Source organism: Nannospalax galili, unplaced genomic scaffold, assembly GCF_000622305.1.
Source record: "Nannospalax galili isolate Female #2095 unplaced genomic scaffold, S.galili_v1.0 scaffold11, whole genome shotgun sequence".
Lineage (NCBI taxonomy): Eukaryota > Metazoa > Chordata > Mammalia > Rodentia > Spalacidae > Nannospalax > Nannospalax galili.
The window spans coordinates 5,840,713-5,859,103 of record NW_008330735.1 but is presented as its reverse complement, the minus strand read 5'-3'; the positions used below and the strand labels follow the sequence as shown (position 1 = coordinate 5,859,103).

Genomic DNA, 18,391 nt, shown 5'->3' with positions numbered 1-18,391 from the left:
TCTTTTTGAAGCAGGGTTCCCTGTAGCCCCAGCTGTCCTGGAACTCACTATATAGACCAGGCTGGCCTTGAACTCACAGAGATCCACCTGCCTCTGACTCCTAAGTGCTGGGACTATAAGCATGTGCCACCAAGGCCGGCCGCATTTTTATATATTTTAAGAGACAAAAATCTACAAAGTGCATTTCATAGTTAAATTACCTATTTTCACCAAGAGCGCTTCATTTAAACACAGGATTCCTTACCTACTGACTATTCATTCTGTGTCACTATTACTAGCAAACATGCCACTTTTTAAAGTGTTTTCAGAGTTGGAGATGTCGCTTGATGGTAATATGGTGTTTGCCTACCATGTGCAGAGTTTGATTTCCAGTACTGTGTACACATACATATAAAAAATTCTGATAAACATTTTTAGTTATGAAAATAATCCATTTCCCTTCTGGTCCCTCTGGATTCAGTATTTGCAGATCAAACTGTCAAAATGTGTTTATCATTTAACATTTTTAGGCTAATAAATATATTTAGTGCTAAAACTCTACCATTAACAGGTAAGGTTAACAGGTAAGGTTTGATAAGGCCAAAGGATGAAATTATACCAATAATTTAATATTGGCACTGTAATTTCTAATGAAACATACTGTTGCTATTACGCAGGCCACAAAAATTTGTTAGGCCTAGAAGGAAGCATAACAAATTATCTGATCCTTTTTACTTCAAAAGTCAAAGAGAGCAAAAAGATTAAGTAACTTCTTAGAGTTACAAAATAGCAACTGTAGACCAGGAATTTATAAAACCAAGCGCAAACACACAAAAATACACAAATTCAAAGATCCAAATTACAGCTTCATCCTAAGCAGAATTAGAACAGAGTGTTATCTGTACTTGTTTTGATAGTGTTATATTATAAAAGCAAGTTTTAAAAACTAGAATTATTTCAAGTGTGTAATGTTAAAAAGTTATCTATCTAGGCACCCAATAAATAAAAGGAAATTTCTAACATTCATGTATTAGTGGAAGACTAGGGAAACCCGTTAATATAGGGCATGATTGTCTGTTAATTAGCTGTAATTATGATACAGGCTTCTGATTTGGCACAGATTCAACAAAAACATGATCATAACTCAAATGAATGAGGTACACAAGTAGGTATTGCTAACTGGGTTTAATGATAACCTACAAGCATCAAAAAATCAATTAGTGCACATTAACCCTAATTAACAAATGCAAATTAGATGTTGATTAACTTTCTGAAGCAAGAAGGTAGCAACTGGATAACACCAGACTACATGTGGACATGTTAGGGCAATTTGGTTGACACAAGATAATGATACTATTGGCCCAAGTTGTCACTGTTAATAAAAAGAAATGTTTTGATAAATGGATGCCACTTGTGGAATTTACTTACTCATAACCTGTCATCTGTATTAAATACCTAATAATATATCTAAAACCCCCAACATAAACACTTAATAATGTTTCTCCTAAAGCTTCTTTTAGAAAAAGATTTGAAATTGAAGACTGTTAATTTGGGATAGGCAAATTAGGGAATTTGTTTTCTAGTTGGCACAATAAATTAGTAGGAATTTTTTGCTACTAAGGAACAAGTATTAAAAGAGTCAAAATCCCTCTGCACTCCCAGTTCTGCAGGCATATACATAGTCCTTTCAGAAAAATATGACAGAAAGTCTTCAAATTTCTGGTATGATCTAAGGTGTGTGTGCCCCTGTGAGGTCAAAGTCAGGTGTCCTCCATTCTCCCTTTCTGTCTTACTTTTTGAGGCAGGGTCTCTCACTGAACCCGGAGCTTACCATGTCAGCTCAACTGGCTGGCCAGCAAATCCTGGGGCTCTACCTGCCCAGCACAGAGGTAACAGGCACATACTGCCTCATCCAGCTTTTACATGGGTGCTGGGGGTCCAAACCCAGATTCTTGTGCTCACACATCAAGTACTTTTACCTACTAAGCCATCTCCCTAAACCCGAAAAATATTTTTTAAATGTTTTACTGCTTCTCTTTGTGCAGGTTCCTTACTGTAAATGAAAACAAAAATGTATCAAAGGAATGAACACTACTTTTAGAAAGAGTTGAATATAAAAATAGTTACTTTACTTCTATCTAAAAGCACTTCAAATTGATGTCTCAAGTCATTACTTTAAATAGCAAATAAAACAAAGTCTTTAGTGCTCTTGCTCTGAAAATCAAACTATTAAGCAGGTAAGGTATGAGTTCAAGATCTGAAGGAAGCAGCGCTTTGTTTCATCAACTAGACTACCTTCTAAGAGGAAGGCTCAGTGTTCTATACCATATTTCAATTTTAAAGTTATAAAAAATCTAATTTTATGGAAACATTTATTCATTACTAATATGTCAAACCTTAATGCAGTAATAAAAAAATGTGCATCACTGAGCAATTTCTGCATTGTCACTGACCCTTGTCTTAAAATGCTGCAATATAGAAAACGCAGTTTTAATGCATGCAATAGCTTATGAACCAGTGCTCCTTTGAAACAGTCAATTACACATCAATGGGGGAGTGTCAAAGTGTTAATTACTACTCCTTTTGCCTTGTGCGTAAATAAAGAGGTTGCTGACATTAACATTCCATCACACAGCTTCATGCCACAAAGCATGAACTGGGACCCAATGTGGTTTTCTGGGTCTAGTGCACCTTGCAAAATATTCTACACAGTCTTGCATCTATTTTAAGCTTGGTATATTTCAAATTAAGTCAATCTTCTCCAAACCCAATGGTTGCATAAAATTTACAGGTGACAGGAATTAATATTAACTAAATTGCAAAGTAACTATTAGCAAGTAGATTCCAACAGTACTCATTATCTACATCTCAAACAATAAGGCTAATAATTCAACTGACTATGAAACACACAATCAACTTCTATTGTATTTTGGTTATTGCCTAAAAGAAAATAAAGGCCCTGAGTTTCAGTTGACATCAATGTAAAAAAAAACACCCCACCACCACCACAAAAAAAAAAACTGGTAGTTTTAGACATTTAAAACCTGTTCAAGGGCCAGTGAGATGGCTCAGTGAGTAAAGGTACTTGCTGCCAAGCCTGACAACCTAAGTTTGATCCCTGGGACCCACATGGTAGGAGAAAACTGAGTCCTCCCAACTGACATTCTGTGTACACACACACACACACACACACACGTCATAAAAATTATAAACACAACAAAATTCAAAGCCAAAATCAGACTTTTTATGCTGTCTTCAAGTTGTCATGGTGTAAAAAAAATCATTACACCTCCATTTTTACTTCCCTAGATCCAATTATCAAAAAGTTTTTGGCAGGGGGGGGGCATCCACACATGGAATATTATTTATCAGAAAGGAAAGAAAACCTGCTATTAATTTTGCAGCCCACTATTTTATAGACATCATCATGCATCTAAGTAATAAGTTGTTTACAAAACAAAACCAAAAATACCCACAACCAATCTTAACCCTTTTATCATCAAATTTTACCAGCTCTTAAAATGACAGGTGTGGTTGTTTGTATCTATAATCCCAGCACTTCGGAGGCTGAGGCAGGGGGCATGCCACAATTTCAATACCAGTCTGGGTTACAGAGATCTTGTCTCAAAAAAATCCACACAAACACACACACCTTCACAAGTCATGATTATGATCAAATAGTGATCTTTTCAGTTGCCTTTCTGCTCCTTTTCCCATCCCTGTATTTTAATAACATACACAGCAATGGAACTATTCCTAGCTAGTCTTTTAAGCACTTGATTCTTGTTAAAACGTATCAAGACCATGGTAAAGTGTGAGCTGCAAGGGCCTAAAATTCAACAAATTCTTCTGGGAGAGAAAACAAAAGGCCAGGATGTTTGACTACTAATTTTGCCCCCCACCCCTTTTAATCACAAATGCCATCTTGTATCTTAAGTTTCTGGTTCCCAATTCATTCTACACCACCTTTTCAACTGTTCACCTATGTCTGTTTTATATATATTGCTCTCTATATAAGCCTCATATATATATTACTCTCTATATGACTCAACCATATTTGAAGGATCTCACAGTACCATTATTGTTAAGAGTAGCATTTTCTCATCACTCCATTGGGTGGGGGTCCAAACCCACAATAAACCAATCAACTAAACAAAAACCCCAACACTTACCAAGTGAATCAATGAAGTCTTTATTATTCTGATAAAACTTGACATATGATGCCAATTTAGCACTCACAAAAATGGTTAAAAGCTATACAGATAAGAGACAAAAAAAAAAGTATCAAGATAGGAAGCAAGATGTATACTAAAGACATTGTTTTAAGACACCAACTTCTTTTTTTTTTTAAAAAAAAAAACATGTATGAGACCAAGCATCCCTGGCTGCTACAGGTATCTAGCAGACAGTATAGTTAAGAAACAACACTGTTTTGAGCAGGGGGAATGACAACATAGCACTTAACAGCTATACTGTAGTTAAATCCCGCTTTTAAGACACCAACTTCTAACACTACATTTAGTGTAGAAATGCTTCACAAGGTCACTGCCTAACCATTCTTATGGCTCATTTTAAAAACTGCACTCAAAACTATAATCATGTATTGTTTTGTTTCTGAATGACTCTTGCCATATATAGCTCATGTTGGCCTTAAACTTTCAATTCTTCTGCCTCAGCCTCTTGAATGCTGGGATCACAACCATGTACTGGCTATTGTTTTTAAGTATTATATTTATCTTCTTAATTTGGGATACAGTATTAAATTAAAAGAAACATGTATTATAGCAAAGTAAATAATTGCCAGGCCAAGTCTGGAGATGAAGGAGTAAAGTAAGATTGTTTAATGGATGGAGAAGGTGGGTCCTAAATATCAAATTTCCTGACAGTGCAGGATCTTCAATAATTTCCTTCATTAATGCAAACACAAATAGTGCTGCTTAAGTATGTAAGACTTAGGAAATGGGTATACTATTCGGATTAAAGGACAAACTACTTACATCATGAATAAGCTCGCCTTCCAAAAATTTGACTGGTTTTAAAGTAAGAAGATGGTCAAATAGAAAAGCATTTGGATCTTTCAGTGCTCGTACAATACACCTTAATAAGAAAACAAAAGAGTAAGCTGGGCCTTGAAATCATAGCTTTTTGATTATTTAGCAGATCACAAGATATATTAACTCAGTAAACTAAGAATCCAATGTACAACACCAGAAGATAAAAAAATGGGTTGAAACAGGACGATACATCTTTTTATCAAGTGGATCTGTTTTAACATAATGAGATAAAACAGTGATAAACAAAAGCACAGCTGAAAGCATCAAGGTCACCAAGAGCAAACAGCAGCCAGCACCTTACCACGGTGACAGCACCCAACAGGCAGTGTTTCATTTATTTCTTACAACCCTGACAGTGCTCACAACCATTTGAGAGACAATGAAAGAGATCTGCAAAAAATATGATTCTATTCCCATTTTTATATTAGATCTAAGACTGTTAAAGCCCTCATTTTCTCATAAGTAATGGACTAATTTTTGACAAGCAACAAAACTTTTCCCCATCTACATACCTTATTAAGAGAAACTGACCTAAAAGCAGGCTCTAATTTTTAGGTTGGTTGTGGTTCTCATGCCCACAACAGCAATATTCTATACAGTAAACACCAAGTGGCTATTTCACTTGCAACCTATGGTTCTTACAATACCCAATCCTGAACTGGATTAATGACAGGAACACATTACTGAAGAGCCCTGGCTCACTGGTGGTTGCAAAGATGACTTCAGAGTTATGGAACTGAACTCTGTAGGTCATCTCAAAGTTGCTGACAAGTGCTCAGTGGAACAATGTTTAACATTACCTGTGGGCATCAACTCGGGCCTGGGAAGCATTGTCCTCTGTGTAACTTCCAAGCAATTCCACCATGACTTTTGAAGCAGCATCACTTTAAAAGAAAATAGCATTTCAAGAATCTGACTACATTGCCACAGTAATTCCTTTACTACAAAATATACCCTAAATGTCAGGTCTTGTACTGATAATACACACAGAACAGCACAGTGGCCAGGACAGTTGGCTATTTAAAAGAAATCATAGAACTTGTCACACAACTGAGGAAAGATAGTAAGTCGCTATGAAGGAAATAAGCAATGAAATAAAACATGAAGGGCAGAAGGAGCAGGTGACTTTATGTTAAGTAACAGGTACACTGGGAATCAAAATAGAAAATCTCCCTTTACCTTCTTGTCTTGATGATGAATAAAGCAAGGGTGTAAGGTAGGGAGATGCCAGGCAAAGGGAAGAGCAATATGAAGGCTCAGGACAAACTGTTAGGACAGTGTAATTGTTGAGCAAACAACAAACATAACTACTTAAGCTACCCTTCCAATTTAATTATCCTTAAACCTATCATGAAGGGGCTAAAATAACTGAATGTGTTCATTCAACTTGGACTCTTACAAAATATTTGTCTGGAGATGGAGCCCAGTGGAAGAGTACTTGCCATGCATGTGAAGGCCCTGGGTTCCATCCCCAATACCTACAAAAAATAAATAAGAAAAAAACATCTATTTTCACCCTTTCTTACTTTCTTTAATTGGTGAATCTTCACCCAGTTCAGAAAATGTTTCTTAACTGGGAAAAAAAATCAGGCATTCTGGCCTTTTCTATAATTTTTTCCCCTTCCTAATGGCATTCAACCTAGGAAACTCAATGGAAACTGTATTATCATCTTAAGCTCAATGATGTATGCAGGCATGGTTAAGTAGGGCTTAAAATCTTAAACAGTGATGGAGAGATGTCTCAGCAAGAGCATTGGTTGCTCTTCCAGATTCAATTCCCAGCACCCACATGTCGACTAAAAACTGTCCATAACTCCAGTTCCAGGGGATCTGAATCCCTTGTCTGACCTCTGTAGGCACTGACAACAAGGCTGCACTTACACACATGCAGGCACATATTCATACAGACAAAATAAAAATAACATCTTAAAAAATCCAAAGGAAAACATTAAGAGACCCCATGTTAATTGTTATTCCACACTGGAAGCACAGATACACTCAGCCACTATATACTTCAATGTAATATACTTAGCTCAAGAAATCTTTTTAATTAAAAAATGAGTAGTACCAGCAGGGGAGAGGTGTTTACAAAGGTATCAAAATGCACTGCTAAAGAGCCTAGATGGAAAAGGAGACAGGTATCACTGAAGTGAAGGAAAGGGTTTCAGAGAAGGGACACCATGGTCCCGTGCCGCAGAAAGACCAAAGTCAAAGTGATGCCCACAGGACTGTACCTGTTCTTAACAATGAAGACGACCAGGTGAGGTACTGCACATCTTTAGTCCCAGCACTCAGAAGGCAGAGGCAGAGGGATCTCTGTGAGATTAGGGTCAGCATGGTCTACAGAGCAAGTTCCAGGCCAGCTGGGGCTACAGGGAGACCCTATCTTTTTTTAAAAAAAAAACCTAAAACATTGCAATCTAATTTTCAGCACAGAAATCTGGGAAGTCAGGTCTCTTATACTTCCAAGTGTTCCAAAATGTTTCATTCTAAATGCCTTTGGAGGAGTACATCTCCCTAGCTCAAGTTAGCACTTCACAGTGTCTTACACCTCTGCCTTCTGTAACTACTGTGTTGCCATGTTTGCATGTCAACAATTGCTACTCATCTCATAAATATATACCAAGTACATAGGAGTGTTAGGTACTGTTCTAGTAACAAGCAAAGTCCCCTGCCCTCATGAAATGTAATTTAGTAAATTCTAACTAAACATTAAGTGTGCCTGCTAGTAAAGTGCAATGGGGAAATGATCTATAACAGGGATGAGGCAGAGAGGCAGTTGGTTATATAGGCAGTCAAGAAAGACTGTTCCAATGACTGTAACAACTGAGTGGTGTGGAGAATGTAGGGAGCCATGTGGATCTCTGGGGAGTGTTCTCTCCAGTACCATGGGCTGGAATTGGCTTTGCCTTTTCCTGTGAATGAAGTCCCTGGAAGGTTCTAGGTAGAGGAAAGACATAAACTGATCATCTATACTAAACAGAACTTCTGGCAGCTGTATTACGATTAGGGGGCAACTTAAATAAGAAATGACAATAGCTTAGATCGTCTGGTAGCAACATAAGTAAAATGGCTTGACTGGATTTAGTCAAAGATGATAGGATTTACTGATAGATCAAATGTAGAATGTAAGACAGAGAGGTCAAGGACAAATCCCAAGATTTGAAGAAAGGAAATGGTTATTTCCTGAGTTAGAGAAAATGCTATGGCTCACTTTTTCAACAATCAAGTTTAAAACACCTTCTGGATACCTGACTGGATATGTTAAGTAGCAATGGACACTCCTATTTGGAGTTTGGAGAAGCAGCAGCTCAGGGGGGTCACTTGAAAATCAATATACTGATTGTATTTAAGGCATGAGATGAGGATCCCTTAAGGAAGCTGTGGCTCTCCACAAGGGACTCTCAAGAACACTGGGAAGTGTAAGGGGGTAACTGCAACTGCCATGACTGGGAAACGTTGATAGCATTTAGCAGGTACAGGCCACAGGTGTGGGCCAGGCCACTAAGTGTCCAGCAATGAACTTAACAAACTAGCAACACAAAGAATTAACCCACCCAAAATGCACTTGGTTCACAGTTTCCTCCATAATGACAGCAAGCCAGCCAAGAGCAAAGGGAACAGATGTAACACAGCTGAAAAAGTTCCAAGACTGAGTCACTCTGATGTTTACATTAACAGGGAAGACACAGAGCTGTGAAAGAAGAATCTCGAGAGGCGTTTCAAAAATCAACTAAAGTACCTCAAGAAGATAAAGAATGAAGGCTTGTGAGATGAGATGGCTTGATGGGCTTTTAAAGGTGCTTGCCATGCAAGCCTGATGACTTGCGTTCAACTCCTGAAACCCATATAAAGGTGGAGGAAACCAACCTCATCAAGTTGTACTCTGTCTTCCACAAGTGTCCCCTATCTCTCTCTAGACACACTCACACACACACACACACACACACACACACCACCAAGTTAATTTTTTTTTCTTACGAAAGAAGAGAAGTGATTACCTGTGACAACCATGTTCTAACAGCCAACATCAGGACCTGTCTAGGTAGAGCCCTGTCTGAATGAGAATGTTCCCTATAGGCTCCACGTATTTGAATAAAAAGGAAATAACTGAATTTCAGAGCTTTTGAATTGGTCCTGGTTTGATGATGCTGTTTGGGGAAGGTCATGGAACCTTTTGGAGGTGTGGCCATAATGGAGGAAGTAGTCACTGGGGATGGGCTTTGAGAGCAGATAGCCATGTCCCATTTCCAATTAGTCTCTCTGCTTCCTATGCCTACTTGAAGATGTGAGTGCTCAGCTTTCTGCTCCAGATGTCCCTGCCATGATGGACTCTTACCCCTCTGAAATCGTGAGCTAAAAGACTTTTCTTTCTCAAAGTTGCCCAGGTCATGTGTTTACCACAGCAACAGAAAAGGAACTAACACAAGTTCCAATTGAGTGCTCATGTCCTACTTACGTTTTTCTTAAGAACAGCTCTGAAATTCAGTTATTTCCTTTTTATACATAGCAGCCTGAGGACCTAACAAACAGCATGAAGAAAAATCCTCCAGAGTCATTATCAATGCCAATAAGCAGTTGACATTCACGGAACAGTCACAACACTCACCACTTAAAATTACTGTGCCAGGAAAATAAACGAATTTCTAAAGGTGAGTTTAAAAACAAAAAGGGTAGCGGAAAAAAATAACAGGCCTTACTAGGTGTTTGCTCAGTAATGAAGCCTCTAAGAACTCTATCTAATGTTTTTACTCTGAGGTAAGGACTAGTATCGTTATTGTTATAATAGGACAGCTACATTAAGTAATCTATTCAGTTCAAGATCTGAATTCCAGTGGTCTGACCCCATAGCCTGCACATTTAAAATACAGACTTGCTCTCTTATAGTTTTTATGTACTCTATTTGAAATCAATTTAACACTTTACTAGCAACTGGCTAAAGTGTTGTTACAAGCATGCCAGCCTTTAACAAGAAAGTAACCACTGCTTCAGAATGACAAACTTAAAAAAGGTAAGCACCCCTTGCTTATCTTTTATGACACAACATGCTACCTTTCACAACAGAAGCATACATAGAGTTCTTAACTTTAGCTTAATATGGGAAATATTTACAATGTTTTAGCACAACAGAAATGTATTCATCTTGCTAGTATTAACTCTCTAGGTATTAACAGCTAATATAAAATTTGTATGGGAAAACTAAGCTGAAGACTGATGACTTCATATAAAAAAGAATTACCCTTCATTATAACAACCAAATGATAAGGCTTCCCCTGTTGTTTGCAGGTCTCCTAAAACCAGGTATGTAGATTATTTTGGCACAAAGTTTGATGGGTTGGAACCCCAAGACCTTCCCCAACCCAATGAGTAGTTGTTTAATATCAGCACCTGCAGGGTGATTGTTCATAAGAAATTTTGGCTGTGGTAAGTTTTCACTGATGTCCCCTCATCACCAGCAAAAGTGACAGCACTACCCTGATACTATGACATGAAAGCATCATTAAATAACAGTCTAATGTCATAAACAGCGTTGGGAGTTATAATAGTAGTTTTAAAAAAATCAAGTTTTGTTCTCTAAAAAGTTTAAGGTCGAGAAAAAAAAAAACACTTGAATTTTTTAATCAGATGAGGACTTCTGTATTCCAAGCTGTCCTTGAATGAATATATGTAGCTAAGGATGACCCTGAACCCCTGTTCCTCTTGCTTGCACCTCCCAAGTGCTATAACTGCAAACACCTATCACCACATCTGGTTTATGTGAGTCTGGGTATAGATCCCAAGACTTCATGCATTCTAAGCAAGCACTTTACCAACTGAGCTACAACCCCAGCCTCCCCCTTAATCTTTGCCATTATCTTAAAAACAAACAAACAAACAAACCCCAAAACAAAACTGTGAGTATGAGTGTTTTGTGCACACGGAGGCCAGAAGATGGCATCAGATCCAGAGGATGGGAGAAGCTGCGTGGGTGCTGGGAATCAAATCCAAATCTAGCCAGTACTCTTAACCACTAAGCCATCTCTCCAGCCCCTGCAATTATCTTTTTTTTTTTTTCCGGACAGGGTCTCCCTCATCCCAGACTACCTGGAAATCACTATGTGGACCAGGCTGGCTTTGATTTCGCAGAGATCCACCAGCCTCTGCCTCCCAAGGGCTGGGATTAAAGGCGCGTGCCACAATACCCAGCTGCAATTACCTTTTAACTTAGTACATAAAATTTACAGAAATGGATTTATGACTGAAGAACAAAGCTGAATAAAATCACTTCTCCACCCATCTTCAAGACATGCCCGTACCTACTTCTGCCACCAGGTAAACTGTTAGTGCAGTACTTCTAAATACCTTTTCTTACAATCCACAAGTGCCTCATAAAGTAGTCTTAAGAGGGTATGTTTCTTTTCAGTAGTGAGCTTCCAGTCAGAAATCCACTTTCTCACCTATGACGAGATTCACAAAAGGAGAAAGTTTAGTAACACAGCTGAGTAGTAGACTTTCAGTTTAAAAGCTAACATTTAGCACCTGGGAGGCAGGGGCAGGAGGATCAGTTCAAGCTCATCTTTAACCACACTGCAAATTTGAGGCCAGCCTGGGCTACATGAGACCCTGTCTCAAAAAAACAAACAAAAGAGAGATGATAACATTTAAGATACATAGACCTGTGCTACCTTAGCCATTCCTTATAAATAGAACAAGTATTACAAGAAGAAACTCACTTGATCCAGCTCAGTTGGGATGTACTGGATGGCTCCACACGATGCTGCCACTTTAATGAGGCTGCAGTACACGGTGTATCTTACAGGAGTATTCTTATCCATCCCATGGAAAAGGTTGCTGAGTCTGGTTAACAAACAAGAACACTGTTTGTGGGCAGCAACCAAAGTATTAATTGAAGTTACCCACTCTCACAACAAACCTGAGGCAGTACTAATAACAACTTCATATTACAAAGGAGGGAATTGGGGCACAGAAAGTTTAAGTGCTGCCCATGCCATAGCTAATGAGAGCTACTGACAGTCAAATTCTACAATCCCGACTTTTAACTATCACAAATAGTGCCATACAAGCAGTCCCTTGAAAAACTAGATTCTTTCTGGTCACTTACAACTGCAGCCTGAGAGATGGGCGTTCACCTTCCCGAAACTTGACCAACTTTTCACACAGGCTTTCTATCAATGCTTCTTGCTTATCTGGTTCCAGAATCAAGAGAAGGGATACCACACTGTTCATCACACTTTCAACATCTGCACAGGCCAACAACACAAGAGTAATACAATAATCAGTGTGTCCAGTTCAGTGTGTATTTCCAGTGTTTTAATACCTAAGATGCTCTAAAACTATCTAATTTGGCTACTGTGAAGCCATTTGAGATGACACTTGCCTTTACTGGAGAGCAGCAAATACATACCATACATGAATTCAAACTATACCAATTCTGCAGCAGAGCCAACATTCAGAAAGCAATTTGTTCATTTTAATAGAAAAATTATCTAAGATGATTTACATGTTCATATATATTTGTATGATTTATTGGCACAATATCCAATCATCTTGAAATTACTAGCTGGGTTTTAGACCCGTGTGTCTCGATTGAAGAAAACTTTGTACTTCATGTAAAGATTTAGAACTGAAAGCTGTTAAATTCTTGCCAGCTAAGTCTTTTTCAAGTATTATCAATATTAATTATATACAAAGTTTAATCTCTAAACCTTAACAAGGATTATAGAACTTGCAGAACAGGAATTCCTGTTGTATCTCATTAAGGAGCCTAATAATAAAATGACTTTCACATTACTTGAAATAATATCCTGCTTAGTTTATCCAAACCTTATTAACAGGATGGCGCTTTTTTGCTTTTCTCTTCATTCTAAAACCATCAGTATTTAATATATATAACACACAGATGTACATGATTTTAAAAGGTTTTTCTCAAAAATGGCTTACTTCATAGAGCTAACAGAATAAACTGAAACTGTATGCAAATATTAAAAACAGTTGCTTAAAAATCTTAAGGTCTGAAATACAAACAACTGACAAAAATTTCAAGGTAGATTCTTTTATAATTTAAGAAATATTTTGGGGGGAGGATTTGGCTTACAGTTTACAGTCTATCATGAAAGGAAGATAGGGGTAGGAACTTGGGGCAGAAACTCATGGCAGGCACTGAAGCACAGACCATGGAGGAATGCTGCTTACTGGCTTGCCTCTCTGGCCTGTGCTTAGCCTGCATTTTTTTTTTTTTTTTTAGAATGTATTTTTTAATTGAATTTTTGTTCAATTAAAAAAATTTCATACAAATTTTTTTGGTCTTTTTGAGACAGGGTCTCTCTGTAGCCTCAACTGAACTGGAACTCACTATAGAGACCAGGGTGGTCTCGATCTCCCAGAGATGTGCCTGCCTCTGCCCCCAGAGTGCTGAGACTAAAGGTGTGTGCCACCATGCTCGGCTCTCATACAGCATCTTTTGATCATATTTAGACCCCTCTCTCTTATCTACACCCCTCTTGTAAACCCCTCCCTGACATATATTAAGGCCTACTGAACCAAGTTTGTGTCCCCAAATGTCCTTTGGTGTGTCTCTATCCATTGGAGCCTGGTTAACCTATCTAGCATCGCATTCCTAAAGAAAATCAATCTCCCTCTCCCAGTAGCTATGGGTTGTCAATAGTTCCTCAGTTAAGGTTGGGGTGCTTCACCTACTTCCCTACATCTACACTTGATTTTGTCTGGCTTGAGCTTGCATGGGTCTTGTACATGCTGTTACCACTGCTGTGAGTTCATATGAGTAACTTCCCAACTATCTGGAAAACTATTTCTTTGTGGTCATCAACGACCTTTGGCTCTTTTAAAATTAGTTCAATTAAAAAAAAAAAAAGAATGAAAACAAACCTTTATCATCCTCCTTCAGACACACATCACAGGCTTCAATAATCTGAGCTAAATCTACATGAAGCCCACCCTTCGAGTTCTCTTCTGAGATCTCAGCGCCTTTCGATTTCAAATAAGCACGAAGCTCAGCAGCCTGTGAATAAAACAATAGTTAAAGCTCTACATTCATTTGTAAAACTGAATTATGACAATACAAAATATGAAACCCATCTGCCCTCCTTCTGAAACAACAACATGCAAATGCTAACTAATCTTCAAATTATATTGATTTCCCCATCTCAAGAGTCACAGGTTTCCCTCCACAAAGCCTATGTAGACACATTCCCCATGGAACATCTTTAGGCCCTTGTATCACCTGTATCCTGCTGGACTTCAAATCTATAGCAAATGCTTTCTCATATCCCAGAGGGTTTCCATAGGGAGGGCTAAGGACTAGAGAGGAAATCAGTCTGACCAGGCAAATTCAAAATTCTTTTTGAAAAGAAATGAAAAATTCTTTGCTCTTGAATGTATACATAAATACAGCTAGTAGAAAAAAAACCAAAAACTTGTCAATATTGCCTGGATTATGATGTTCATGTAACAAATTGGATCTACTACGTAGTTAATCTTGTAAGATGCAACATGGTTATTTGGGCCATGTTTATCAAAACAACTGAATTTACACATATATTTAATAGTTTTTGAAGGCTTGGCATTCATGGTAGTCAAACACAAAGTCAGGTGGTTTTAAAGATCCAACATAAAACTGAAACAGCAGAGGAAAGAATATTGTTAGAAAATGCACAGGCATCAAACTCTCTAGACGAAACTAGAACAATCTTGGTAGAGTTCACCAATATTTTAAAACCTATAAATGTGTTAGCTACCTCAGAAAAGTATAATAAGCGTATAGGTTTGATGTCACTTTTCTTTTTTTAAAATTTGTTCTTATTGAATTTTTGTATATTTCATAGTATATTTCATACAGAACATCTCAATCACTCTTAATCATCTTTATATCCCCATCCCCACTGGCACACTCCCAGAGCTGCCCCCGCCACTGGAATTCATAGATTCTGTCATTTGTGTTAAGGCCTATTGTGTCAAGTTAAGTGTCCCCAGCCGTTCCTCAGCGCAACTGCTGTCACTTTTCTTGACAAAAACATAGTTAACTTCATGTAAGAGTAGAAGCAGTATTTAAAAAAATATATTGTCATCATATTAGAACAAATACCACCAGAAATCATTCTTCTCTATGATCAAATATATAGTCCAGCCAGATGAGGTGTGGTACACTCCTTTTAATTCCTGCACTTGGGATAGAGGTGATAGATCTCTGTGAGACTGAGGACAGCCTAGTCTCCAAAGCTGCCTCCTGTTCCAGGTCAGCTACGGCTACATGGAGACCCAATCTCAAAAAGACCAAAACAACAACCAAACCATCAAACAAACAAACAAAAAAACCCAATCAAATGTATAGCTCAATCAAGAAAAAAAATGTATTTCACTTTCTACTTTATAATTACAAACACCTAAGAACTAGTGAAGTTTAATGTTTTTGGATCATTCTTGGAGGCGACAAATGGTTATGGAAAAGAAGAAAAGGGAAACAAAGGAAAGCAAAGATGGACATTTCTTAACCCTAGCCAAACACAATTTGACCAAACACAAATCCCCAAGCACAATCACCTATTTCGCTGAAAGGAATATGGTTACTGTGAAATTTATATATTACAAGAACAGTAACATAATCTAAGAAACGACACTGTGGAATATGATTGATGACAAAAACTTGTGTATTCATAAATCCTTCGGTAGTTAACCGGGAGCCAATTCTTGGGTTATTCTGTGTTGTCTTCTACATCTATCTGTGCATAACTCCCTCTGCATACTTGAACTTCCTACCCCTTTTATATTTAATTAAGACACTGAACTTCAAATTTCTGTATTAGTGGAGTAGCAGCAAAAAACAAAAAACAAAGACAAATGTGTCTTTAAAGAATATCATTCCATGTTTAATACAGCGTCTCACAATCATCTGTCATGGTGAAACAGAGAAGCGTCCTGTGTACGTACCCAAGAGCAAACCTCAATCAGTAAAGTATCAGGACAGCCCACGTATACATGCCTCGCAGTACCAGCTGCGGGTGTCAGGTGGAGGGACCGTGGGGTTACCAAACTCTCACCCTTCGCAAGTGGGAATTGAAAACTCCGGTCTACGCGTAAAATGTGGGTCACGTTCGTCTTGATGAACGCACGGTAAGACCCGCATTTACACGTTCAACGCAAAGTTACTTTTCCCAACGGTGCTTAAGTCGACGACACCCGCCACTTCACAGTCCGGATGTGGCAGCATTCGGGGAACGGAAGGAGACACCGCTCCTAGTCCGGGAAAAGTACCAAGTAGTGTCGGTGACTCGGACTTGGTCCCGACGCTCACCGTCCGCGCGCTGCGACCTGGGCTAGAAGCGCGTGGTCACGGGTTCCCATGCGTTGAAAGACAGTGCGCAGAGGCTCCGGGCGGCCTCCACCAGCGTCCGCCGTCCCCGCTCGTCCGACCCGCCACCCCACAAGCACCGCGCGCACCTGGTCCTCCTCGCTGATGTCGATGAAAGCCGGGACGCTCATGGTGAAGTCCCGCCGCGGAAGACGCTCCGCTCCAGAACCACGCCGACCGGAAAAGGGAACTGGACCTCACGGTGAAGCCACACAACCGCTTCCGGGTCAGCCTGTCAAGGCGGGGTCGCGGGCGGGCCTCATGGGCGGGGCCCTCAAGGTTGCTTCCGGTTCCCGCTTCCCCGAGGGCCCGTACCCCTGCTCCTCAATTCCCCGCGGTCTCCGCCCAAAAACCAGCTCCCGGGAAACAGGCCTATTGGCCTAATGTGTCTTCCGTCAGGTCAAGCTCTGCTCTTGGCAGCCACAGGGGCCTGCCTGGTTCACACAACCCGGAGCCTGATGCGCTCTTGGCGGCTCTGAGAGCTTTCCAGATAGGCCCGTGTTGCTAAAGGTTTTCAGAGTTTTTTGTGGAGTTTTTCGTGTTATGCATTAACGCAGTTTGCTGGTCCAGTTGCCAGTCGGTGTTCCTTGCTACATGAGGATAACTCATTTTCAAAGGCTATTCTCACGTAACTGAGGACTTACCCAAAATACACAGTGTCCGTCAGCATCTGTTGGAATTGGTTCCAGGACGCCCCCACCTCCAAGGATACCAAAAGTTATGAACGCTCAAGTCCCTGATATAAAATGGTTTTGTGTTTATTACCTATGCACATCCTCCTATATACTTCAAGTCATTGCTTGGATACTTAAGATACCTAACGCAATGTAAACACTATGTGCTTTGTTGTCTAGGGCACTATGACAAGCCTGTAAATTCAGAACTGGCATAATATTTTTCCAGAATATTTTAGCCTGCAGTTGATTGCATCTGTGGAGGCAGAACCAGCAGATATGGAGGGCCAACTACATAAAGAACTTTGAAAATACAACGAGGAAAAAAAACAAAACAAAACAAAATGTGTTGGTGATGGTGGTGGTGGAGAACAGATTTCACCAGAGAATACCCACAGAGAAACATTCAGTAAGCTCAAGGAAAGATATCAACGTTAGTTATTAGGAAAATGAGTTAAAGCAATGAGATAATGCTACATATTTTTCAGAATATCTAAAATTAAAATAATGACCATACCAAGTGTTTGTGGGTATATGTGGAGCTAGGAACCCCTGTTACAGCTGTTAGGAATATAAATCAGTACAATCATTTTATACAACAGTGACAGTTCCCTAAAACGTTTAGCACACACCTATCATAGGACCTACTGCAAAGTATTTACTCAAGAAAGATGAAAGTGCATTCCTATATGACAACTTCTACATGTTAGCTGAAGGTCCTTGAAGCTTTATTGAAAACATTAGATTGTATATGTGTATTGAAATAAATCATATAACACATTCATCCTTTTATGATGTTAATATATCCACAGAACTCTACAACCATCACCATTCTTAAGACATTTTCAACTTCCACCCAAAGAAACTCTATATTAGCAATCACACTCCATTCCAACCCACACCAAGGCCCCAGAAACCACTGCTCTGCTTTTTGTCCCTATAAATTTGCCTTTTGGGGACATTTCATATAAGTGAAATCATAAAGCATATGACTTTTTGTGTCTGGCTTCTTTCATTTAGCACAGTATTTTCAAGGCTTATCTATGTTATCAACCCTTATTGTTTTTATTACAACAATATTTCACTGTTATGAATGTACCACATTTTGTTTATCAGTTGGAAGACATTTGGTTGTTGAACACCATTATGAGGTTATCCTAAATAATGTTTCTATTAACATTCATGTACAATGTATTTGTGAACTTACATTTATATTTCTCTTGGCATATACATGAGTCATATGATAACTCTTTTTGAAGAGCTGCTATTTTTAAAAAGGGCAGCAGTTTTATTTTTATTTTTTAAATATTTTATTATTT

General features: G+C 38.8%; 1 protein-coding gene and 1 non-coding gene across 2 annotated transcripts in view; both read right to left on the bottom strand.

Moving 5' to 3' along the window:
• Eif3m (eukaryotic translation initiation factor 3 subunit M) overlaps positions 1-16,583 on the bottom strand; it is an 18,874-nt gene extending 2,291 nt beyond the window's left edge. Inside the window, exons 1-8 of the mRNA XM_008851474.3 lie at positions 16,488-16,583; positions 13,920-14,052; positions 12,136-12,274; positions 11,747-11,870; positions 11,376-11,470; positions 5,834-5,917; positions 4,977-5,076; positions 4,152-4,233 (exon numbers count right to left, since the gene is read on the bottom strand). Of these exons, the coding sequence (XP_008849696.1) occupies positions 4,152-4,233; positions 4,977-5,076; positions 5,834-5,917; positions 11,376-11,470; positions 11,747-11,870; positions 12,136-12,274; positions 13,920-14,052; positions 16,488-16,529 (799 nt within the window). The 5' untranslated portion in view covers positions 16,530-16,583. The remainder of the gene's footprint in view (positions 1-4,151; positions 4,234-4,976; positions 5,077-5,833; positions 5,918-11,375; positions 11,471-11,746; positions 11,871-12,135; positions 12,275-13,919; positions 14,053-16,487) is intronic.
• Positions 4,341-4,470, bottom strand: LOC115067501. The gene has a single exon (XR_003846912.1). It is a non-coding gene; the product is annotated as a small nucleolar RNA SNORA63 (small nucleolar RNA).
• Positions 16,584-18,391: the final 1,808 nt, after the last annotated feature.